The sequence below is a fragment of the Rhinoderma darwinii genome, chromosome 3 (assembly GCF_050947455.1).
Source record: "Rhinoderma darwinii isolate aRhiDar2 chromosome 3, aRhiDar2.hap1, whole genome shotgun sequence".
NCBI lineage: Eukaryota > Metazoa > Chordata > Amphibia > Anura > Rhinodermatidae > Rhinoderma > Rhinoderma darwinii.
The window spans coordinates 153,294,019-153,313,893 of record NC_134689.1 but is presented as its reverse complement, the minus strand read 5'-3'; the positions used below and the strand labels follow the sequence as shown (position 1 = coordinate 153,313,893).

Sequence of the window (19,875 nt, the reverse complement as noted above, 5' to 3'; positions counted from 1 at the left end):
CTGACGTCGCCTAGCAACGCTCCCGTAATTACGGGAGCCCCATAGACTTCTATGGGCCTGCCCGTGCCGTTATTACGGCCTGAAATAGAACATGTTCTATATTTTTCAACGGCACGGGCACCTTCCCGTAAGCATACGGGGAGGTACCCATGACCAATAGAAGTCCATGGGCCCGTAATTACGGGAGTTTTTACGGTCGTGTGCATGGGGCCTAAGACGGTTAAAAAAAATTGTATTGCACAGGATATGCCATAAATCCCTGATATGTGCGGGTTCCACCTCTGGGACCCGCACATATCAGGGGAATGGGATTCTAGTGGTCCCCAGTTTACACATTCTGTTCCCTGCATTCTACATACACTTCAATGGAGAGGTGGCCGCACATGAGCTTGGCCGTCTCCATTGAGGTCTATAGAAGATGGCATGCACAGCTGTTTTCATAACTCTCATAGACTTCCGTGGAGAGGGCCTTGCACAAGAGTAGCCACCTCCCCACTGAAGTATATGGAAAATGCAGGACCTGAGAAACAGTGAATGGGGGCCACTGGAACCCCTTCTCCCTATAGGTGTCCGTTAACCTCTGGTGCATTGCCTTTTCAGATATTCCATAAAGCCTAATATGGGAATACCACTAGAACACCTCTTGCACACGACTGAGTTCGGGCTGTACAAAACGGTCCGAGTATCGGACACATTTCCTGGCCTAACCGCGGTACACCTGAACGGGACTCCTGACGACATAGACATTTTATGATGCTAGGAGTTCCTGTCTCCCTACGGAACTGCTGTTCCGTACTGAAAGAAATGATACAGTACGGAACAGCAGTCTGAGAGGGAGGCTGAGACTCCTAGCATCATAAAATGTCTATGATGCCAGGAGTCCCATTCACCTGTACCGCAGTCGGGCCGGGAAATGCGTCCGACACTCGGACCGTTTTTCACGGCCCGAACTCTGTCGTGTGCAAGAGGTGTATATATGTATTTTACATAATACAAGTGGGAAGTTGTTTGTTTTTTTAAAATATTTTTCTATTATGTCACTTTTGAATATGTACCTTTTATTTATGTATCTTCCCTGTTCTCTTTTCAGTGGCCTACAAACGCTTTTCACTCCAGTCCTGACAAATATTCTAGAAGCTGATCAGGAGAAGTGTTGGGGTTTTGAGCAGTTCTTTGCTGTGACTAGTGATGTTTTCCACCGAATTGTAATTCATGTCTTTTCTCTTCAGCAAATGACACTCCACAAGATATACATTCATGCATATAATATGTAAGTTTGAGATTAGGTCAGAAGGTAGAACGCTTTTATGGGTAGTTCACACAGCGTTATTTGGCACGGAAACCGCATCGGAATTGGCGCCAAGAAACACCCCAAATCGCTTTTGATTTAAATGAGAGGCAGAGGCTTTTTTTGTTCTGTGGCAACGTTTGTACCCTTGTGGGGGAAAAAAAACGTCATCCGCTTTCTTTGAGCGGTTTCCCACTCTAATCTCCCATTGAAATCAATGGGAGGCAGAAAAAACATGTGGTTCTCGTTTTAAGCTCTGCAAATAAAGCAAAACATTTTTTATGCCTGACAAAAAAAACGCTGTGTGAACTACCCCTTAGGCCTGATTCACACGAACGGTGCGCATCTCGGACGTGAAAAACTGCAGTTTTTCACGTCCGAGGTGCATCAGCGCTGCGGGATGCGATGTCACGCATCCCCCATAGTTGAGAGTCTATGGAGGGATGCGTGATGCACGAAAAGAACGGACATGTCCTATTTTCGCACGGACCCATCACACGGTCCGTTGAAACAACGGCTGTGTGAACGGCCACATTGAATTACATAGGTCCGTGAGACGGCCGCTGTTTCAACAGCCGTCCCACGGATGTTTAACACGCTCGTGTAAATAAGCCCTTAAAGAGGCTCTGTCACCACATTATAAGTGCCTGGTCTCCTATATAAGGAGATCGGCGCTGTAATGTAGGTGACAGTAATGCTTTTTATTTAAAAAAACGATCTATTTTCACAACGTTAGGAGCGATTTTGGTTTATGCTAATGAGTTGCTTAATGCCCAAGTGGGCGTACTTTTACTTTCGACCAAGTGGGTGTTGTACAGAGGAGTGCATGACGCTGACCAATCGGCATCATGCACTCCTCTCCATTCATTTACACAGCAGAATCGCGTTCTTACTAGAACATGATCTGCAGCCACATACACAGCGATTCTGCTTGATTAACGTTACTACAGTGTCCTGATAATGAATACACATGACCATCCAGCCTGGACGTCATGTGTATTCAGAATCCTGACACTTCTGACTCTTTTCTGTGAGATTTCCAGCACGGGTAACGTAATCTCGCGAGATTACGGAGATAAACGAGATTTTGTTTCCCGTGCTGGAAATCTCACAGAAAAGAGTCAGAAGTATCAGGATTCTGAATACACATGACGTCCAGGCTGGATGGTCATGTGTATTCATTATCGGGACACTTGATTAACGTTAATCAAGCAGAATCGCTGTGTATGTGGCTGCAGATCATGTTCTAGTAAGAACGCGATTCTGCTGTCTAAATGAATGGAGAGGAGTGCATGACTGATTGGTCTGCGTCCTACACTCCTCTGTACAACGCCCACTTGGTCGAAAGTAAAAATACGCCAACTTGGGCATTAAGCAACTCATTAGCATAAACCAAAATCGCTCCTAACGTGAAAATAGATCGTTTTTTTAAATAAAAAGCATTACTGTCACCTACATTACAGCGCCGATCTCCTTATATAGGAGATAGGGCACTGATAATGTGGTGACAGAGTCTCTTTAAGATGTTAAAATGCAAGTGGGATCTTGAGTGACTGCTAATGTTTGATACTAAAGCATCACTCAAAAGTACATCTGTGAGTGCCTAATATTCGGTATAACTTATAATTTATAGATTTAAACCTCTTCTCTTTCTATGCTTTGGAGTCTAGTGAGCAGTCCTGCTGAATGATTGACAACCTTCCCTGTATGAGTGCGCACACAGAGATAGCTGTCAACTGGAACCTAAGCCCAAAATTAGCAGAGATATAGATCCATATATTACAACACTATAAATCAATCTGCTCTGCTCCTCCTGCTATTTAACGTGTTGCCCACAGATCAGACTGTATTTTCAAAGTGACAAGTTGCGTTTGAATTAGTTGGTGTGATGTGCAGATATATTTTTTTTTATGGGCAACGGGTGTGAATTTTCTGCTTGTAAATGTCAACTAGAGATTTTTTGTTGTGATGTTTTTCAGGCCTGCAGAGTTTCATGACTTGGTGTACAAACAGACAAAAATTCCATCTCAGAACCAGGAGCTGCTTTATGAAGGCAGAAGACTTGTTTTAGAGGCCGGCAGATTGGCGCAGCATTTCCCTGCAACTACAGAAGAAAATCCTATCTTTGTGGTGACTAGGGAGATGATAACCGCTATTGGTCTACGATATGAGGAAAGTAAGTACACAGTATAAGTGCAGCAGCAGTACAAACCTAATGACCTGAGCAGTCTCCGCTTTCGGTTGTATGCAATAAAACGGTTTTGTGAGTTTAAGTGATATTTGCTCATTTATTTGTACTGTTACTAGGATATATTTGTTACCGCTCACAGAATAACGGTCTACACAGCATTCCATGCATTCTTTGCATTGATTTACCTTTTGAGATATGACTTTGTGAACTTGGTAAGGACCTGTTTAATAACAGAAGGTCTCCGAATTAAGCTGTGTTCACACTGACATTCCGTTCCCTTCTGTAGGAAACTATCATATATTTTGTGGGTCCTGTAAAAACGATGCTCGTGATGGCAGGGTCAATTAAATATTCTCCCAAAGTGTACTTAAATTGTACTTCAGTTCTGATAGGCTGAGATAAGCTATTCATTTTATTCTTTGTAAGAATTATTCCAAGTAATGTAACCAGATGAGCTGGAATTAATGTCATCTGTATTTCCCCAGTTGTGATCCCTAAACTTCACTCACATTATGACTTGGAGATTGATGCCAACATGGCCAAGGTTTGTGTATTCCTTACTCCTATTATGATGTACCGTATATATTTTATCTTCTCATGCTTAATATATCCTAATTTGTTTACAGGCAGTAACTGGGGTTGTTTGCTACTATTCCCGAATTGCCTCCTTATTGCTAATCACACAGGAGCTTACACGGAAAGGAATATCTTGGCTCATGTAAGTTTTTCAGTTAAATATAGTTTAAAGGGATGTTCCGATCATATATATGGCATATCCTATAGATCTGCTATAAATGTATGTGTGGTAGGTGCGGGGACCCTAACCTATCATGAATTAGTCATATCCTGGGGATGAGTCATAAATGCATATGATGGGAGTACTTTTATTTTCACCCTTTTACTACAGTGTTTCAATATTGGTGGATCTAAAAATTAAGAAGTGTATGTGAACACATGGAAGAATTAATTTTAAAAAAAATGAAATTTAAAAATGATACCGCTGTCGTACGCATTCTTTTCTGTAATGTCCTATACCATTTTCATCATCATCATCATCAAAAAAAAAAGGAAGTCCTCGACACGCAGGCATTTACTTTTATTTCTCAAGTCACCATCAAGATATTGTTACTGATATCTCAGTATTCTAACTAAGCTGACTTAATTGCCACATTACTAGATATATTAAATGCCACACTTGAAGGGGTATTTCCATCTTAGGCATTTATGGCATGTACACAGAATATGCCATAAATGCCTGTTAGGTGCAGGTCCCACCTCTAGGATTCTCACCTATTGGGAGAACAGAGGGTCAAGTTACCCCCATTCACCGATTCCACGCCATGCATACTTCACTACAATGTAGAGATCGCTGCATTTGCCTGCGGCTTTTTCCATTGTAGTCTGTGAAAGTTATGGTAGGGCTTATTTAGCAGCGCTCCGCTCCCTCTGTAACACCCGTAGACTTAAATGGAGAGTGCCATAAACATCCACCTCTCTAATAAATTGTATGGCGAATGCGGTGGCGGCTGGGAATTTGCAATTGTGGGACACCAGACTTCTGTTCTCCCCTAACAGTAGCGGCTTACACCTCTGTTCTTCTGCTTTCATTGTTATCAAGTAGAGGTCAATTGTAAGCAGTATATTCTCTTTTTCAGTGAAGTAATGAAGGATGAATATAATGAGACTGTTCACAAGAATACAGAAGTCACTCTGAAATTTAACTTCTGCAACAGAACCATAGAAAAAGACCTCAAAACGTAAGTTCCCAAAATATCGTTTCGAAGTGCAGTACAACGCTCTCTAAATATTTGTTGGGATCTTAGTTATACACAGTAGTGTTAAAAAGATGGCAGTCCAACATCATTAACCACTTACGGACCGCCCATAGACTGTGTCCGTGCGGTCCTTAGCAGGTTTGCCGCTCCCTGGCGGTATTTGGCTTGGTCATACAGCGGTCTCTAGACAGTTGTATCACGGAGCTTCAACCGGAGACCACTCACGTTGGTCTCCGGTCATGTGATCGTTGTGATAACCTTTTACAACAATCACATTGCACCTAACCGTGGCGCTTCCGCGCCGACGGTAAGGAGCTCCATGATACAGCTGTCTACAGGCAGCTGTGTCACAGAGCTTCATCCAAAGACAACACAGTGTGGTCTTCGGTCAGGTGATCGCTGTGACAGCCTATCACAGCGATCACCAGTTGTATGTTCTCCCTCTCTGGCAGGCTCATTCTGGGTCATTGAAAGGGGCTTGTTCAAAATAATAGCAGTGCGCAGTTAAATTGGTGAAGTCCTTCATTCTGTGGAATAACAGGTGTACATTTTGGCCCTTATTTAAAGATAGGAGGGTGGCAAATTTTGCACATGTTGGTTATACTGCATTTCCTTCTGAAATACTGGGGAAAATGGGTCATTCCAGACATTGTTCTGATGAACAATGATTCAAAAGTTGATTGGAGAGTGAAAAACATATAGAGAAGTGCAGCAAATTATAGGCTGCTCAGCTAAAATGATCTCAAATGCCTTAAAGTAGCAACCAAAACCTGAAAGACGTGGAAGGAAGCGGGGAACTACTGTTAGAATGGATCGGAGAATAGGCAAAATGGCAAAGGCTCAACCAATGATCACCTCCAGAAAGATCACAGATCTGAAGTTACCAGTGAGTCCTGCTACAATCAGAAGACGATTTAGTGAAGCCAAGTTACCAGCAAGAACTCCACGCAAAGTCCCGTTGCTGTAAAAAACACATGTCCTGAATAGGTTAAAATTTGCCAAGGAACCCATTGACTGACCCAAAGAGAAATGGCTCAATATTTTGTGGTCTGATGGAAGCCAAATTGTTCTTTTTGGGTCTAGTGGCCGCAGACAGTATGTCAGACGACCCCCGAGCACTGAATTAAAGCCACAGTACACAATGTAGACTGTAAAGCATGGTGCTGCAAAAATCATGATATGGTGATGTTTCTCATAACATGGTGTTGGGCCTATTTATCACATACAAGGGATCATGGGTCAGTTTAAATATATCAAAATACTTGAGATCATCATGTTGCCCTATGCCAAAGAAGAAATGCCCTTGAAATGCGTGTTGCAACACGACAGGGACCCAAAACACAGCAGTAATCGAACAACATCTTGGTTACAGACAATCAGGATAGAGGTAATGCAGTGTCCAGCCCAATCCCCTGACTTTAATCCCATAGAGAACTTGTGGGGTGACACAAAAAATGAGGTTTATGAGGAAAAATGCAGAAGAAATGTGGAATGTCGCCCAATCCTCCTGTACTGGAATACCGATTCAGAGGTGCCAGAAGATGTCGAGCAGTTCTCAGAAACAATAGTTATGCCACTAAATATTAGTTCAATAAAGTGAAATCTGAAAAAAAATAAATTCAGTATATACATTACATTTTTAAAGAAAAATGCTGGCACTGCTTGCTATTTTTTTGAGCAGCCTAATATTAATTTTTCTTTACTTTCTGTAAAGGATTAACACAAACTGTATAAATGTTATTGTTCTGATTTGGAATTGAATGTGTCGTATTTCCAGCGCATTTGCATCTAGGCAAATAAAATGTATTATAATGCTTTTGCGCTTTATTTGCTTCTCTTTAAACTCACTGCTATTTTTTTAACACTGTCTGCTAAATGCGAAGCTTTTAGGGCTGCTAATCTGTTGATCAAAATGAATGTTCACACCTTGGTGACATGTGATGTAACTGTACGTCACACCCGCCAAGGGGGCAGTATGAAGCAGGCTGAGTATGCTACAGCAAACACTTCACTGTAATGGTTGGGATCGGAGATAACTCAGAAACCGGCCGTGTAACCACTTAGATGCCACGGTCAAAAGCGACTGCGACATCTAAGCTATTAGAAAAAGCGGTGCGGCCTTCTCTGTCATCCTATCACCCGTGACGCAGTTGCGGGGTGCCGATGGTTGTCATGGCAGCCCAGAGACGTAATAAAGTCCCCCAGTCTGCCATCTTCCTGCTCCTAATCAGCCCTGCAAGAGGCAGGGCTTAAGAGAGGCGGTTGAAAGTACCATGCACTGTAATCCAAAAGTACTGCAGTGTATGGTACCTACGGCCAAACGTTCGCTTGTTCAAGTCCCCTAAACTCGTTTTATTGTAGGAGAAAATAACATTTAAAAAATCAATATCTGTACAGAGTTCTGATTCTTACATACATAGTTGACAAAGCCTCAAGGTCTAGTAAGACCATGGCAATGGGGAATATGCAAGTGAAAGAAACGGAGAACGCTGGGTAGTACATACCAAGGCACTATTGCACCTATAAATACATTATGCAAGGGGTCCGAGGAGACAACTCGCTCAAGGCACGCAAGTGTCTTAGCTTTCTCAAAATAAAAGATCTTGGATGGGTGTGTAAATATTAAAAGTTAGAACATTTTTTTTTTTTACCATTTTTTTCCCCCCAAAGTAATGATTAAAAAAAAATGTACGTAATTGGTATCGCCCCTTCCGTAAAAGTCCAAACTATTCTTATATAACAAATATTTAACCTGCACGGTAAAGGCCATAAATAAAAAATAGACAAAATCAGTTACTGTTCTTTGATAACCAGAGTTCCCCAAAATTAATAATTTTATAAAAAGTGCTCATGTACCCCAAAATAGTACTAATTAAAACGACAGTTCGCCCCGCAAAAAAAAAAAAGAACAAGACTTTTGTAACCGCTCAATCAACAGATAAAAAAAAGAAGTTATGGCTCTCCGAATACTGTATGGCGACAAACAATATTTTTTTTAACAAATAGAGTTTTCCTTGTAAAACTAGTAGAACATAAAGCAACCATATACATTTGGTATTGTCGTAATCGCATTGACGTGCGGAAAAAGGTAACCTGTCGTTATTACCGCATGTGAACCGCCGTAAAAACGAAATATGAAAAAACGGAGGAATCGCTGTTTTTTTCAGATTCCACCCAACAAAGAATTGTTTTTCAGTTTCCCAGTACATTATATAGTACATTAAATGCCATTATAAACTACAACTCGTCCTGGCTTTATCGACAGAAATATAGAAGTTATGGTTTTTGGAAAACAGAGGACAAAAATGTGAAATTGAAAAATGGCTTGAAAAAAATCAAGACTCTTGATCTTGCTATCATTTGTTATGTTGACCAATCCAATTCAATATATTTGGCCTGACACTGAATCTTATGACCCTCTGCAACCTTTTTTTCCCATGATACAACTATGTAGGGTATACATACAGGTACACTTCTTATACCCGTTTATCATGTCAAACACATATTTGCTATTTTCAATGTATAATAGGGAAACATTAACTTTCAAAAACATATTTTGAATTTGTGTCTGCCATCACCGTTGTACCTTGCCCTTTATTAAAGTAAAAGAGAGGAATGTCCAGCATGGAGTTGCTGGACATTCCTCTCTTTTACTTGAATATATTAATTGGAACCCCACCCTCCTGCTTCCGTTCACCTGTATGATCTCACTACACGTGGAGCTATGTAGTTGGCAAGTGCTTTTTCTTTGTTGCCCTTTATTACATTTAAAGTGTATCTGTGACCAGGTCCTAACATCCAATTTACATAAATTACCTTTAAACTGCTCCCTCCTACTTTCCAGTGTTGTGTTGTTTTTTTGTCCCCCCCCGTTCCTAAATAATGCTCTGTACTTTAGGTGCCCAATATGGTTATTCACTGTGCTTTAGCCAATGGGGACGTGAACTACAGTCCCTCGCTGTTTCCATCACTGGTTTTTCTTTTTGTTCTGCTCCCCTCCCATTCCTGAGTAATTATGCCTCGTACTTTAAGGCGCCCAATATGATTATTTACTGTAGTTAGCCAACGGGGCGTGAACTACAGTCAATCTCCCTGAGTGGAGCCATCTTCACTGCCTCTGACGCTGTCCAATCAGCACGAGGCAGCTTAGGACAAATGTGTCTGTTAGAAGTCTTCTCCCAAGCTGGGAAAGACTTGTCATAAGTTGCCTCGTGCTGATTGGTCAGCGTCAGAGGCAGTGAAGATGCTCTTCCTGGGGAGATTCACTGTAGTTCACGCCCCTTTGGCTAATTACAGGGAATTACCATATCTGGCGCTTATAGTATGGAGCATAATTACTCAGGAATGGGAAGAAGCAGAATAAAAAGAAAAACAGGGAGGGGCTGTAGTTCATGTCCCGTTGGCAGTGAATAAACATATCAGGCGCCTAAAGTACGGAGCATCATCACTTAGGAACGGAGAGAGCAAAACAAAAAGCGAAAACCTGGCTGGAAACAGAGAGAACGGCTAAAGGTAATATGTGTACATTGGATGTTAGGACCTGTTGACAGGTCCTCTTTAAAGAGGCTCTGTCACCACATTATAAGTGCCCTATCAAAATGTGATCGGCGCTGTAATGTAGATCACAGCAGTGGTGTTTATTTTGAAGAACCAATCAGCGTCATACACTTCTCCCCATTCATGTACTCAGACATCGTGATCTGTCACTTACTCACACATTAACGTTACTGAAAAGTGCCTCGAGAGTGAATAGACATCACCTCCAGCCAGGACGCTATGTCTATTCACAATCCCAACACTTCGTGTTTGTGTGGGACTTGCAGCACAGCGCATCGAGATCACGTTGTGCTGTCATTCACAGCGTGATCTCGTGAAATCACGCTTGCTGTCATTAAGTCCCACACAAACGTTACCGAAGTGTCGGGATTGTGAATATACATAGAGTCCTGGCTGTAAGTGATGTCTATTCACTCTCAAGAAACTTCAGTAAAGTTAATGTGTGAGTAAGTGACAGCACATCGTGATCTAGCAAAATCACAATGTCGGAGTACATGAATGGAGAGCAGTGTATGACGCTGATTGGTCAGCCTCATACACTTCTCTTTACAATGCCCACTTGGTCAAAAAGTAAAAACACGCCCAGTTGTCTATTAAGAAAGTCATTAACATAAATCTAAAATAGGTCATAACTCCGTCAAAACTGATCGTTTTTCTAAATAAAAAACCACTGCTGTGATCTACATTACAGCGCCGATAACATTATGTAAGAGATAGGGCACTTATAATCTGGTGACAGAGCCTCTTTAAGTTTTACTCTAAACGTGTCTCCCTGTGTTCTACAGCTGAAATATTTCCCACATCTCTCTCATTCGTTCCAATTTTGTTCAGACATTAGGCCAGAGATTGAATCTTGTTTCCAACTAAACGGTTTGTAATGTGTAATTGTAGATATGAACATGTGATGCAAATGAGTGTGGAGTCAGAGATTTACGAAATACATTCCAAACTGCTACGTGTGAGTATTTACCTTTATCAGACAGTAGAGAAGCTTAAACATTGCTGTTTTGTTTTTTTAAAGCGGTACGCTTATCCAGTTGTCCATTTAAAAACCTCTTGGGCCCCATGCACACGACCGTAATTACGGACCCATTCATATCTATGGCCGACGGACACCTTCCCGTATATTTACAGGAAGGTGTTCGTGCCGTAGAAACTTTCTGTAAAAAATAAGACATGTCCTATTTTTTTAATTTTACGGACCGTGCTCCCAAGCTTTATAATGGGAGCACGGCCCGTAAATGCGGACTGCTGTCCGCGGTCAGCCGTGCCCGTAATTACGACCCGTAATTACGGGCACAGTCGTGTGCATTGGGCACAATAGGACATGTCTTATTTTTTACAGAAAGTTTCTACGGCACGAACACCTATGCACCTCAGTGTGTAAATTCAAGTCTCTAATAAAAAAAATAAAAAAAATTCTCTGATGTGTATTAGCTACATTTATTTGCAGGGATGTACGCTTCATATCAATTTGGGGCAGAGTAGGAGGAGACTTGAATCACTTCAATCTTTTTTTTTATTTCCTTCCTATTGACCGAAAGATAGATGGCTTGATAGAACTAAAGAGATACAGATTAAGTAGCTTGAATATATTACCCAAACAGGGAAGTACAAGCTGTCTATTAGCTAGCCATTGCCTTCTACAGACCTATAAAGTCATGTCATCACAGCAACATCAACTACTTCAAACAAGCAGTCTCTGGAGTCTGAGGGGGGGAGTGGCAAGTTTATTAGAAGGCTTAATGGGGTTTCAGACATAGTGACCGGGACTGGGCTGCAGCTCCTCTGTAGGCCCCATGCACACGAACGTAAAAACGCCCGTAATTACGGCACGTTTTTACGGGCCCATGGACTTCTATTGGCCACGGGTACCTCCCCGTATGCTTACGGGAAGGTGCCCGTGCCGTTGAAAAATATAGAACATGCCCTATTTCAGGCCGTAATTACGGCACGGGCAGGCCCATTGAAGTCTATGGGGCTCCCGTAATTACGGGTGACTACGTGTGTGCACCCGTAATTACGAGAGCTTTGCTAGGCGACGTCAGGGGATAGTCACTGTCAAGGCTGCTGAAAGAGTTAAACGATCAGCAGTAAGGGCCTGTTCACATCACCGTTCATTTCGGTTCCGGGGTTCCGTCGGAGGGTTCCCTCGGGTGAACCCCGCAACGGAAAGTGAAACTGACAGCACAGCTTCCGTTTCAGTCACCATTGATCTCAATGGTGACGGAAACATCGCTAATGCTTTCCGTTCGTCACCATTCCGTCTGGTTTCCGGTTTTCCGACGGAATCCATAGCGTAGTCGACAGTGTTATTGATTCCGTCGGAAAACCGGAAACCAGACACAATGGTGATGAACGGAAAGCATTAGCGATGTTTCCGTCACCATTGAGATCAATGGTGACTGAAACGGAAGCTGTGCTGTCAGTTTCACTTTCCGTTGCGGGGTTCACCCGAGGGAACCCTCCGACGGAACCCCGGAACGGAAATGAACGGTGATGTGAACAGGCCCTGACTCTTTCAGCACCCTGGACAGAAACTACCGATCACAATATAGATCAACCTGTAAAAAAAAAAAAAAAAAAGACGTTCATACTTACCCAGAACTCCCTGCTTCTTCCTCCAGTCCGGCCTCCTGGGATGACGTTTCAGCCATGTGACCGCTGCAGCCAATCATAGGCTGCAGCGGTCACATGGACTGCCGCTTCATCCAGGGAGGTCGGACTGGATGTCAAGAGAGGGACGCGTCACCAAGACAACGGCCGGGTAAGTATGAATTTATTTTACTTTTTCTGCGGAAAGGGCTGTCCCTTCTCTCTATCCTGCACTGATAGAGAGAAGGGCTGCCGATTAGTGCAGTGCAATTTTGCAGCGAAAACTTGCCCGTAAATATGGGTGGAATACGGGTGATACCGGACCCGTATTTACGGGCACGGGTCCGTAAATACTGGTGCAATACGGGTCAAATACGTGTGACCAAGGACCCGTATTTACGGGAGGACAAAAATACGTTTGTGTGCATGAGGCCTTAGGGTGAGTTTATATGTAGCGGCCAAAAACCTCACCGACATGTAGTTTTATCGCAAATCTGGACAGTAAAACTACTGTGTACTTCAAAACCATGCAGTCATTAACAATCAATTTGAAAACCGGCTATGCAGTGGCCACATCGTGTGAACTCCACTTTACATGGCAGACTGTGGTCGCAACTTCCTGTTCGTGAATTAGGAAAGAAGCAGGCAGTCTGCAGCTTTGAAGGGAAAGGCTACAAAGGTACGTTGAGGCTCTGAGCACTGTGAAGTTTTCATTTTTCACTAGAGGTTTGGTTTAGGGCTCGACACATTTTAGAACTACAAGGTGCACTTACCGAGAATACTTCATAAAATTAGAGCCGTGTTATCGGGCTCATCAGTCTTTTGATGCACATGCCTGATACTATTTGCCCTCCTCTTTCAAAAAAATATAATTTTAACTTGTATAGCTTTTTTGCTACTGTAATAAAAACTTTGTATAATTTGTCACTTTTTTAATACCCATCTTATTCATTTTTTTCCAGCTTTCTAGTTCTCAGCAGAATCTTGAAGCCTCTCTACGGGAAATAAAGAATGATCTATCCCCAGGGGGTGGACTCACTGACTCCTGGATAAATGTCGAAGGCACACGCCCCAGTGACAGAAAGTAAGTATATTTACCATTAGGCTCTGTAACCAGCACAGTGGAGGAGATTTACTAATACTGTCAAAGTTTTAGACTGTGTAAACTTGGACAAGGTAGTCAGTAATTGTGCCAAATTATTCAAAGTAGCTTGATGTGTCAAATTTATCAAACCGCGTGCACCAGACACTTTTCTTTTCCTTATACCACGCCCTTTTCCCACAAAGCCACACCCCCTTGTCGAATGTGTCTATAGCCGGCAATAAATGTGGCGCATTGGCATGTAGGTCAGCATTTAGCCAGGTTTCTGGCGCATTTTGAATAGTAAATCTGCCCCATCTGTTTTTAATTGAAAAGGAAGAAAACATGAATAGAAATGAATTGACATGTATGGACATCCTCAATATGTCTGTATTTGCCTACAAGTGTAAAAAAAACAAACTAGATGGAACGTTGGACTATGTTCACATCTACGTCAGGGCTCCATTCTGAAGGTTTCCGTTTCCATCACCATTGATTTCAATGGTGACGGATCCGGTGCCAATGGTTTCAGTTTGTCTCCGCTGTGCAAGGGTTCCGTCATTTTGACGGGATGAATACTGTAGCCTACTACGTTATTCATCTCGTCAAAACGACGGAACCCTTGCACAACGGAGACAAACTGAAACCATTGGCACCGGATCCGTCACTATTGAAATCAATGGTGATGGAAACGGAAACCATTTGGTTTCACTTTGTGTCAGTCAGGGCTCCGTTCCGACGGAACGGAGCCCTGACGCAGATGTGAACGAAGCCTATTGCTCATAAACTTCATACCGTTTGTATCAAATTCTAAACAAATAAATGTTTATTTTCATATAGAAAAAACTCTGTTAAATTGAGACTAAAACACAGTGATAACAGAGCCTTTATGAACTTGTTAACTTCGCTATAAAGAACTGAAGCAATATTTATTGTAATGTTTGTTCTTTATAGTGTGGAAACGCTTCTAGTGTTGCTCAACCTGATAACTGAAATCAGCTGTCAATTCAAGAAAGATAAAGCGCAACGCAGTGAGTCTGCCTTTCTGAAAGTTTAAAAAAAAATGTTGCATTGTTTAAAGTTTTACCTTTTTATAAAACCGTTTGTTGGACACAGCAAGTTTACATGGTATGAGTGGAATAGTATTTTCTATTCCCTCTATTTATCTGGTTAAGAGGCAGTCCACATCACAGGTCTTTGTCCTACGTTTGACTTATACACTGGGAAAAGCTTTACAACTTATACATTAAACAAAGGCTATGACAGAGGCTAAAAGTGACATCGATCACCCATAAACTATGATGGGATCTGTTTAATGTATATGTTATGAACTCTCATTACCCTTTTCATGACATCCATTAAAAGGATACCCTGTCCTATTGGGGACCAATTGCGCTGTTGGGCCCCGTGCACACGACAGTATTTTTCGACCATGATTACGGGCCCATTAGTTTCTATAGGATGCGGACACCTTTCCGTGTTTTTACGGATGGGTGTCTGTGCCGTAGAAATGTTAGAACATGTCCTTTTTCTTTTGTCCGTAATCACGTCACGGACTCCGCATAGAAGTCTATAGGCGCTTCCGTAATTACGGAGGGCTACAGATGTGCATTCGCAGCCATCCGTAATTCCGGAAGCATTTGCTTTGCAACGCCAGGGGATTACCCTAGATTCCTCCGTTTCTTTTTGTGGATCCATAAATACGAATGCACTGTGGACCGTATTTAAGGACACCCTTCCGTATATGCGGATGATTTATGTATGCCTACGGATCCGTATTTACAGACGGTATGTACGGATGGATGAAAAATACGGTTGTGTGCATGGGGCCTTGGTCATCCGTTTAATGCGTCCGTCATCCGTAGGTCAAAATTAACTCTGGGATGGAATGCCAGGACAATGGAGCCCTATGGACACGTATATCGTATATGTCAAGAGCTTTTCCAAAGTACACACTGCATAAACAAAAAAACTTGATTTGAACAGCCCCTTATGTAGAATAATAAAGTACACATAATATAGAAAAGTACATTTGTGAAAATGCGGAGCGCACAGAGTTTAGGACAAGAATGTTTAGCTCACAATTTTATTGGTTAAAATGTCACATAAAATTTATTTTAAAGAAATATGTCCAGTTGCGACAGCACAGAGCTTCTGTCATGGAAATGACAGATTACCCGAGACTAGAGAAATTGATAAAAGATACTGAGGTCCCATTAAGGGAATTCACAAAAACCTAATACATTACAGAGGAACACATGGTAGACATGCATAGTAGATTTGGGCTTTATTTTGAAGTAATTCTGGATCACTTGAATTTTGATGATTATAAATTTGTATCTGTTCATAATTTGCAGGGCTTTCATACAATGAAGAACAAATACACAAGTTTGACAAGTAAGTTCTAAAACCTTAGATTGCTGGTAGTCTACGTGACCTTGAACAGTCTTACGATTGATGCCTACGTTACATTGATATTTGTACACTCCTTTCTATGCTAGATATGGTCCATGCTAAATAAAATAAAATAAATGTGCACAAGGCCCCGGGACCAGATGGGTTACACCCTAGAATTCTTAAAGAGCTTAGTTCAGTTATTTCTGTCCCCCTTTTCATAATATTCAGAGAATCTCTAGTGACTGGTATAGTGCCAAGGGACTGGCGCAGGGCAAATGTGGTGCCTATTTTCAAAAAGGGCTCTAGGTCTTCCCCGGGTAATTATAGACCAGTAAGCTTAACATCCATCGTGGGGAAAATGTTTGAGGGGCTATTGAGGGACTATATACAGGATTATGTGACAAAAAATAGTATTATAAGTGACAGCCAGTATGGTTTTACTAAGGACAGAAGTTGTCAAACCAACCTGATTTGATTTTATGAAGAGGTGAGCAGAAGCCTAGACAGAGGGGCCGCTGTGGATTTAGTGTTTTTGGACTTTGCAAAGGCATTTTACACTGTCCCCCATAGACGCCTAATGGGTAAAATAAGGACTATAGAGTTGTGGTAAATAATTCCTACTCTGAATGGTCCCCGGTTATAAGTGGTGTACCCCAGGGTTCAGTGCTGGGACCACTATTATTTAACTTATTAATGATATAGAGGATGGGATTAATAGCACTATTTCTATTTTTGCAGATGACACCAAGCTATGTAGTAATGTTCAGTCTATGGAAGATGTTCGTGAATTGCAAGCAGATTTAAACAAACTGAGTGTTTGGGCGTCCACTTGGCAGATGAAGTTTAATGTAGATAAATGTAAAGTTATGCATCTGGGTACCAACAACCTGCATGCATCATATGTCCTAGGGGGAGCTACACTGGCGGATTCACTTGTTGAGAAGGATCTGGGTGTACTTGTAAATCATAAACTAAATAACAGCATGCAGTGTCAATCAGCTGCTTCAAAGGCCAGCAAGATATTGTCGTGTATTAAAAGAGGCATGGACTCTCAGGACAGGGATGTAATATTACCACTTTACAAAGCATTAGTGCGGCTTCATCTAGAATATGCAGTTCAGTTCTGGGCTCCAGTTCATAGAAAGGATTCCCTGGAGTTGGAAAAAATACAAAGAAGAGCAACGAAGCTAATAAGGGGCATGGAGAATTTAAGTTATGAGGAAAGATTAAAAGAATGAAACCTATTTAGTCTTGAGAAAAGACGACTAAGGGGGGACATGATTAATTTATATAAATATATTAATGGCACATACAAAAAATATGGTGAAATCCTGTTCCATGTAAAAACCCCTCAAAAAACAAGGGGGCACTCCCTCCGTCTGGAGAAAAAAAGGTTCAATCTGCAGAGGCGACAAGCCTTCTTTACTGTGAGAACTGTGAATCTATGGAATAGCCTACCGCAGGAGCTGGTCACAGCAGGGACAGTAGATGGCTTTAAAAAAGGCTTAGATAATTTCCTAGTACAAAAAAATATTAGCTCCTATGTGTAGAAATTTTTACCTTCCCTTTTCCCATCCCTTGGTTGAACTTGATGGACATGTGTCTTTTTTCAGCCGTACTAACTATGTAACTATGTAACAATTTAAACATATGGTAATTTAAAAAAAAAAAAAAAAAACACTATTTATAGGTCATAATTTCCTTTATCACCTACTTTGAACTTTTAAGAAAAAGAGTTAACCACCGATCTTTATTAATCGCGTAGATGTGAGGGTTGAAGTTATTATTAGGACATATGGACATCCTAGGGGGCGGGGTCCCCCTCTATTAGCCAGAATGGAGAGCTGCTCTGGCGGACTCGAACCATCCATGTTTTACATGGACGGACGATTATTTGAATTGCCACCATGTAATACTACATTTGTCTGGTTGACCACAGCTTTCCCTGGCATAATCAGATGTTTGCTGGGAGCCAGACCCACATTGACCAGCTGTTTGCTGCCGCAACTATCTAAAGGGCTAAACTCTGATGAGACAACCCCTTTAATTTAGGAAACTGTTTTGGAATTAGGTGTCTGAATTAACTTTGGGGCCTTGGCTAGGGTCTGAAATTAATTTATGGGTTTGGTCTATGGTCTGAATGAAGATGGGGTAAGATGCCTCCATGCCTGCATCCTACGTTTACTGTGACTCGGCCGGCAAGTGTGCTCTCACCCTAATGCTTCGTTCACGTCTGAGTCAGGGCTCTGTTCCATCGGAGCTCTCCGTCAGAATGGAGCCCAGACTGACACAAACGGAAACCATAGGTTTCTGTTTCCATCACCATTGATTTCTTTTTTGAATCCTAGTTTTTATTACAAATTTTTAAGGGTATGTTCACACGAGGTCATTACGTCCGTAATTGACGGACGTATTTCGGCCGCAAGTCCCGGACCGAACGCAGTGCAGGGAGCCGGGCTCCTAGCATCATAGTTATGTACGACGCTAGGAGTCCCTGCCTCGCTGCAGGACAACTGTCCCGTACTGTAATCATGTTTTCAGTACGGGACAGTTGTCCGGCAGCGAGGCAGGGACTCCTAGCGTCGTACATAAGTATGATGCTAGGAGCCCGGCTCCCTGCACTGTGTTCGGTCCGGTACTTGCGGCCGAATTACGTCCGTCAATTACGGACGTAATGACCTCGTGTGAACATACCCTAACAAAGAAGACTACCCAACCCCACCCGAATCCCCCCACCATTGATTTCAATGGTGATGGATCTGGTGCCAATGGTTTTCGTTTGTCTCCGTAGCGCAAGGATTTAGTAGTTTTGACGGAATCGGTACCGTAGTCGACTGATTATTTCTGTCAACTACGGAACCCTTACACAACGGAGACAAACAGAAACCATTGGCACCGGATCCGTCACCATTGAAATCAATGCTGATGGAAACAGAAACCTATGGTTTTCGTTTGTGTCAGTCAGGGCTCCGTTCCAACGTAAAGCTCTGTCGGAACGGAGCCCTGACGCAGATGTGAACGAAGCCTAACTTGCATATGGGTATGGTAAATGGGGGCGATTTTGAAGTGTTCTATAGTCCCAGCGCTTTCTAGTTATGCCTCGGTTCCATGTGATCAGGTATTCTTGTGGTAGGGAGCTTCAACATTACTGCAGCACAAACACCCTTTTATGCCTTACTAATCTGAAAAATAAATATCTGGTTAATCATTGGAGGACACAGCATTGTGTGTATATGCTCCTGCCAATAGTAGGTGGCGCTCGGCAGGCAGGCCCTTCCCACAGACACTGGCCAATACAGCTTTTGGCCTAGTTTTGTAGGAGACAGACCTCACCTTATTCTTAAACCATGTTCACACTGAGTTTTTTGCCGCGGTTTCTGCTGCAGAAACTGTGTCTGAAACTGCGCAAAAAATGGCCGAAATAGTCTCCCATTGATTTCAATGGGAGGCAGAGGCATTTTTTTTTCCCGCAAGTGGAAAAAAACGCTTGTGGGAAAAAGAAGCAACATGCCCTATCTTTGGGCGTTTCTGTCTTTGACCTCCCATTGACATCAATGGAGGCAGAGAAATAGTTTTTCGCTGCTTTTTGCCCGCAGCGTTCAACGGCCGCTGCCGAAAAACGCAGCGAAAAACACGGCAAACGCTGTGCAGGCAGATCAACCTATGCAGGCAGAGAAATCGGCCTGCAAAAAACTCTGTGAACAGGGCTTTCGGTCTGCTATTTTTTGTTTTTGTTTTATTTTCTTTTCTTTCTTTAGCTGCAGGTGGGTTTTCAGCCCTGTTCACATGTCCAGGCAGTCCTCTGCTCCGTTTCTCCCCCCCCCCCTTTTTTTTTTTTTTTTTGTAGGAGCTGGCTGATGCGGTCCCTCCTTTCAGACATCTCATTGAGCCTGGAAATCTTAAGATAGTTTTCGGAGCTCTTCTTGTGACTCCTTTTGAACCTTTGAGAGACATTTTGCTGCGTCTCCTTTCCTGAAAGGTAGCTTTTCTG

General features: G+C 42.3%; 1 protein-coding gene across 1 annotated transcript in view; it reads left to right on the top strand.

The window, feature by feature from the left end:
• TBK1 (TANK binding kinase 1) overlaps nt 1–19,875 on the top strand; it is a 62,369-nt gene that overhangs the window by 33,534 nt on the left and 8,960 nt on the right. The window contains exons 8-16 of the mRNA XM_075856904.1: nt 1,091–1,270; nt 3,268–3,464; nt 3,965–4,023; nt 4,106–4,197; nt 5,135–5,236; nt 10,703–10,769; nt 13,369–13,490; nt 14,442–14,518; nt 15,845–15,884. Of these exons, the coding sequence (XP_075713019.1) occupies nt 1,091–1,270; nt 3,268–3,464; nt 3,965–4,023; nt 4,106–4,197; nt 5,135–5,236; nt 10,703–10,769; nt 13,369–13,490; nt 14,442–14,518; nt 15,845–15,884 (936 nt within the window). The remainder of the gene's footprint in view (nt 1–1,090; nt 1,271–3,267; nt 3,465–3,964; nt 4,024–4,105; nt 4,198–5,134; nt 5,237–10,702; nt 10,770–13,368; nt 13,491–14,441; nt 14,519–15,844; nt 15,885–19,875) is intronic.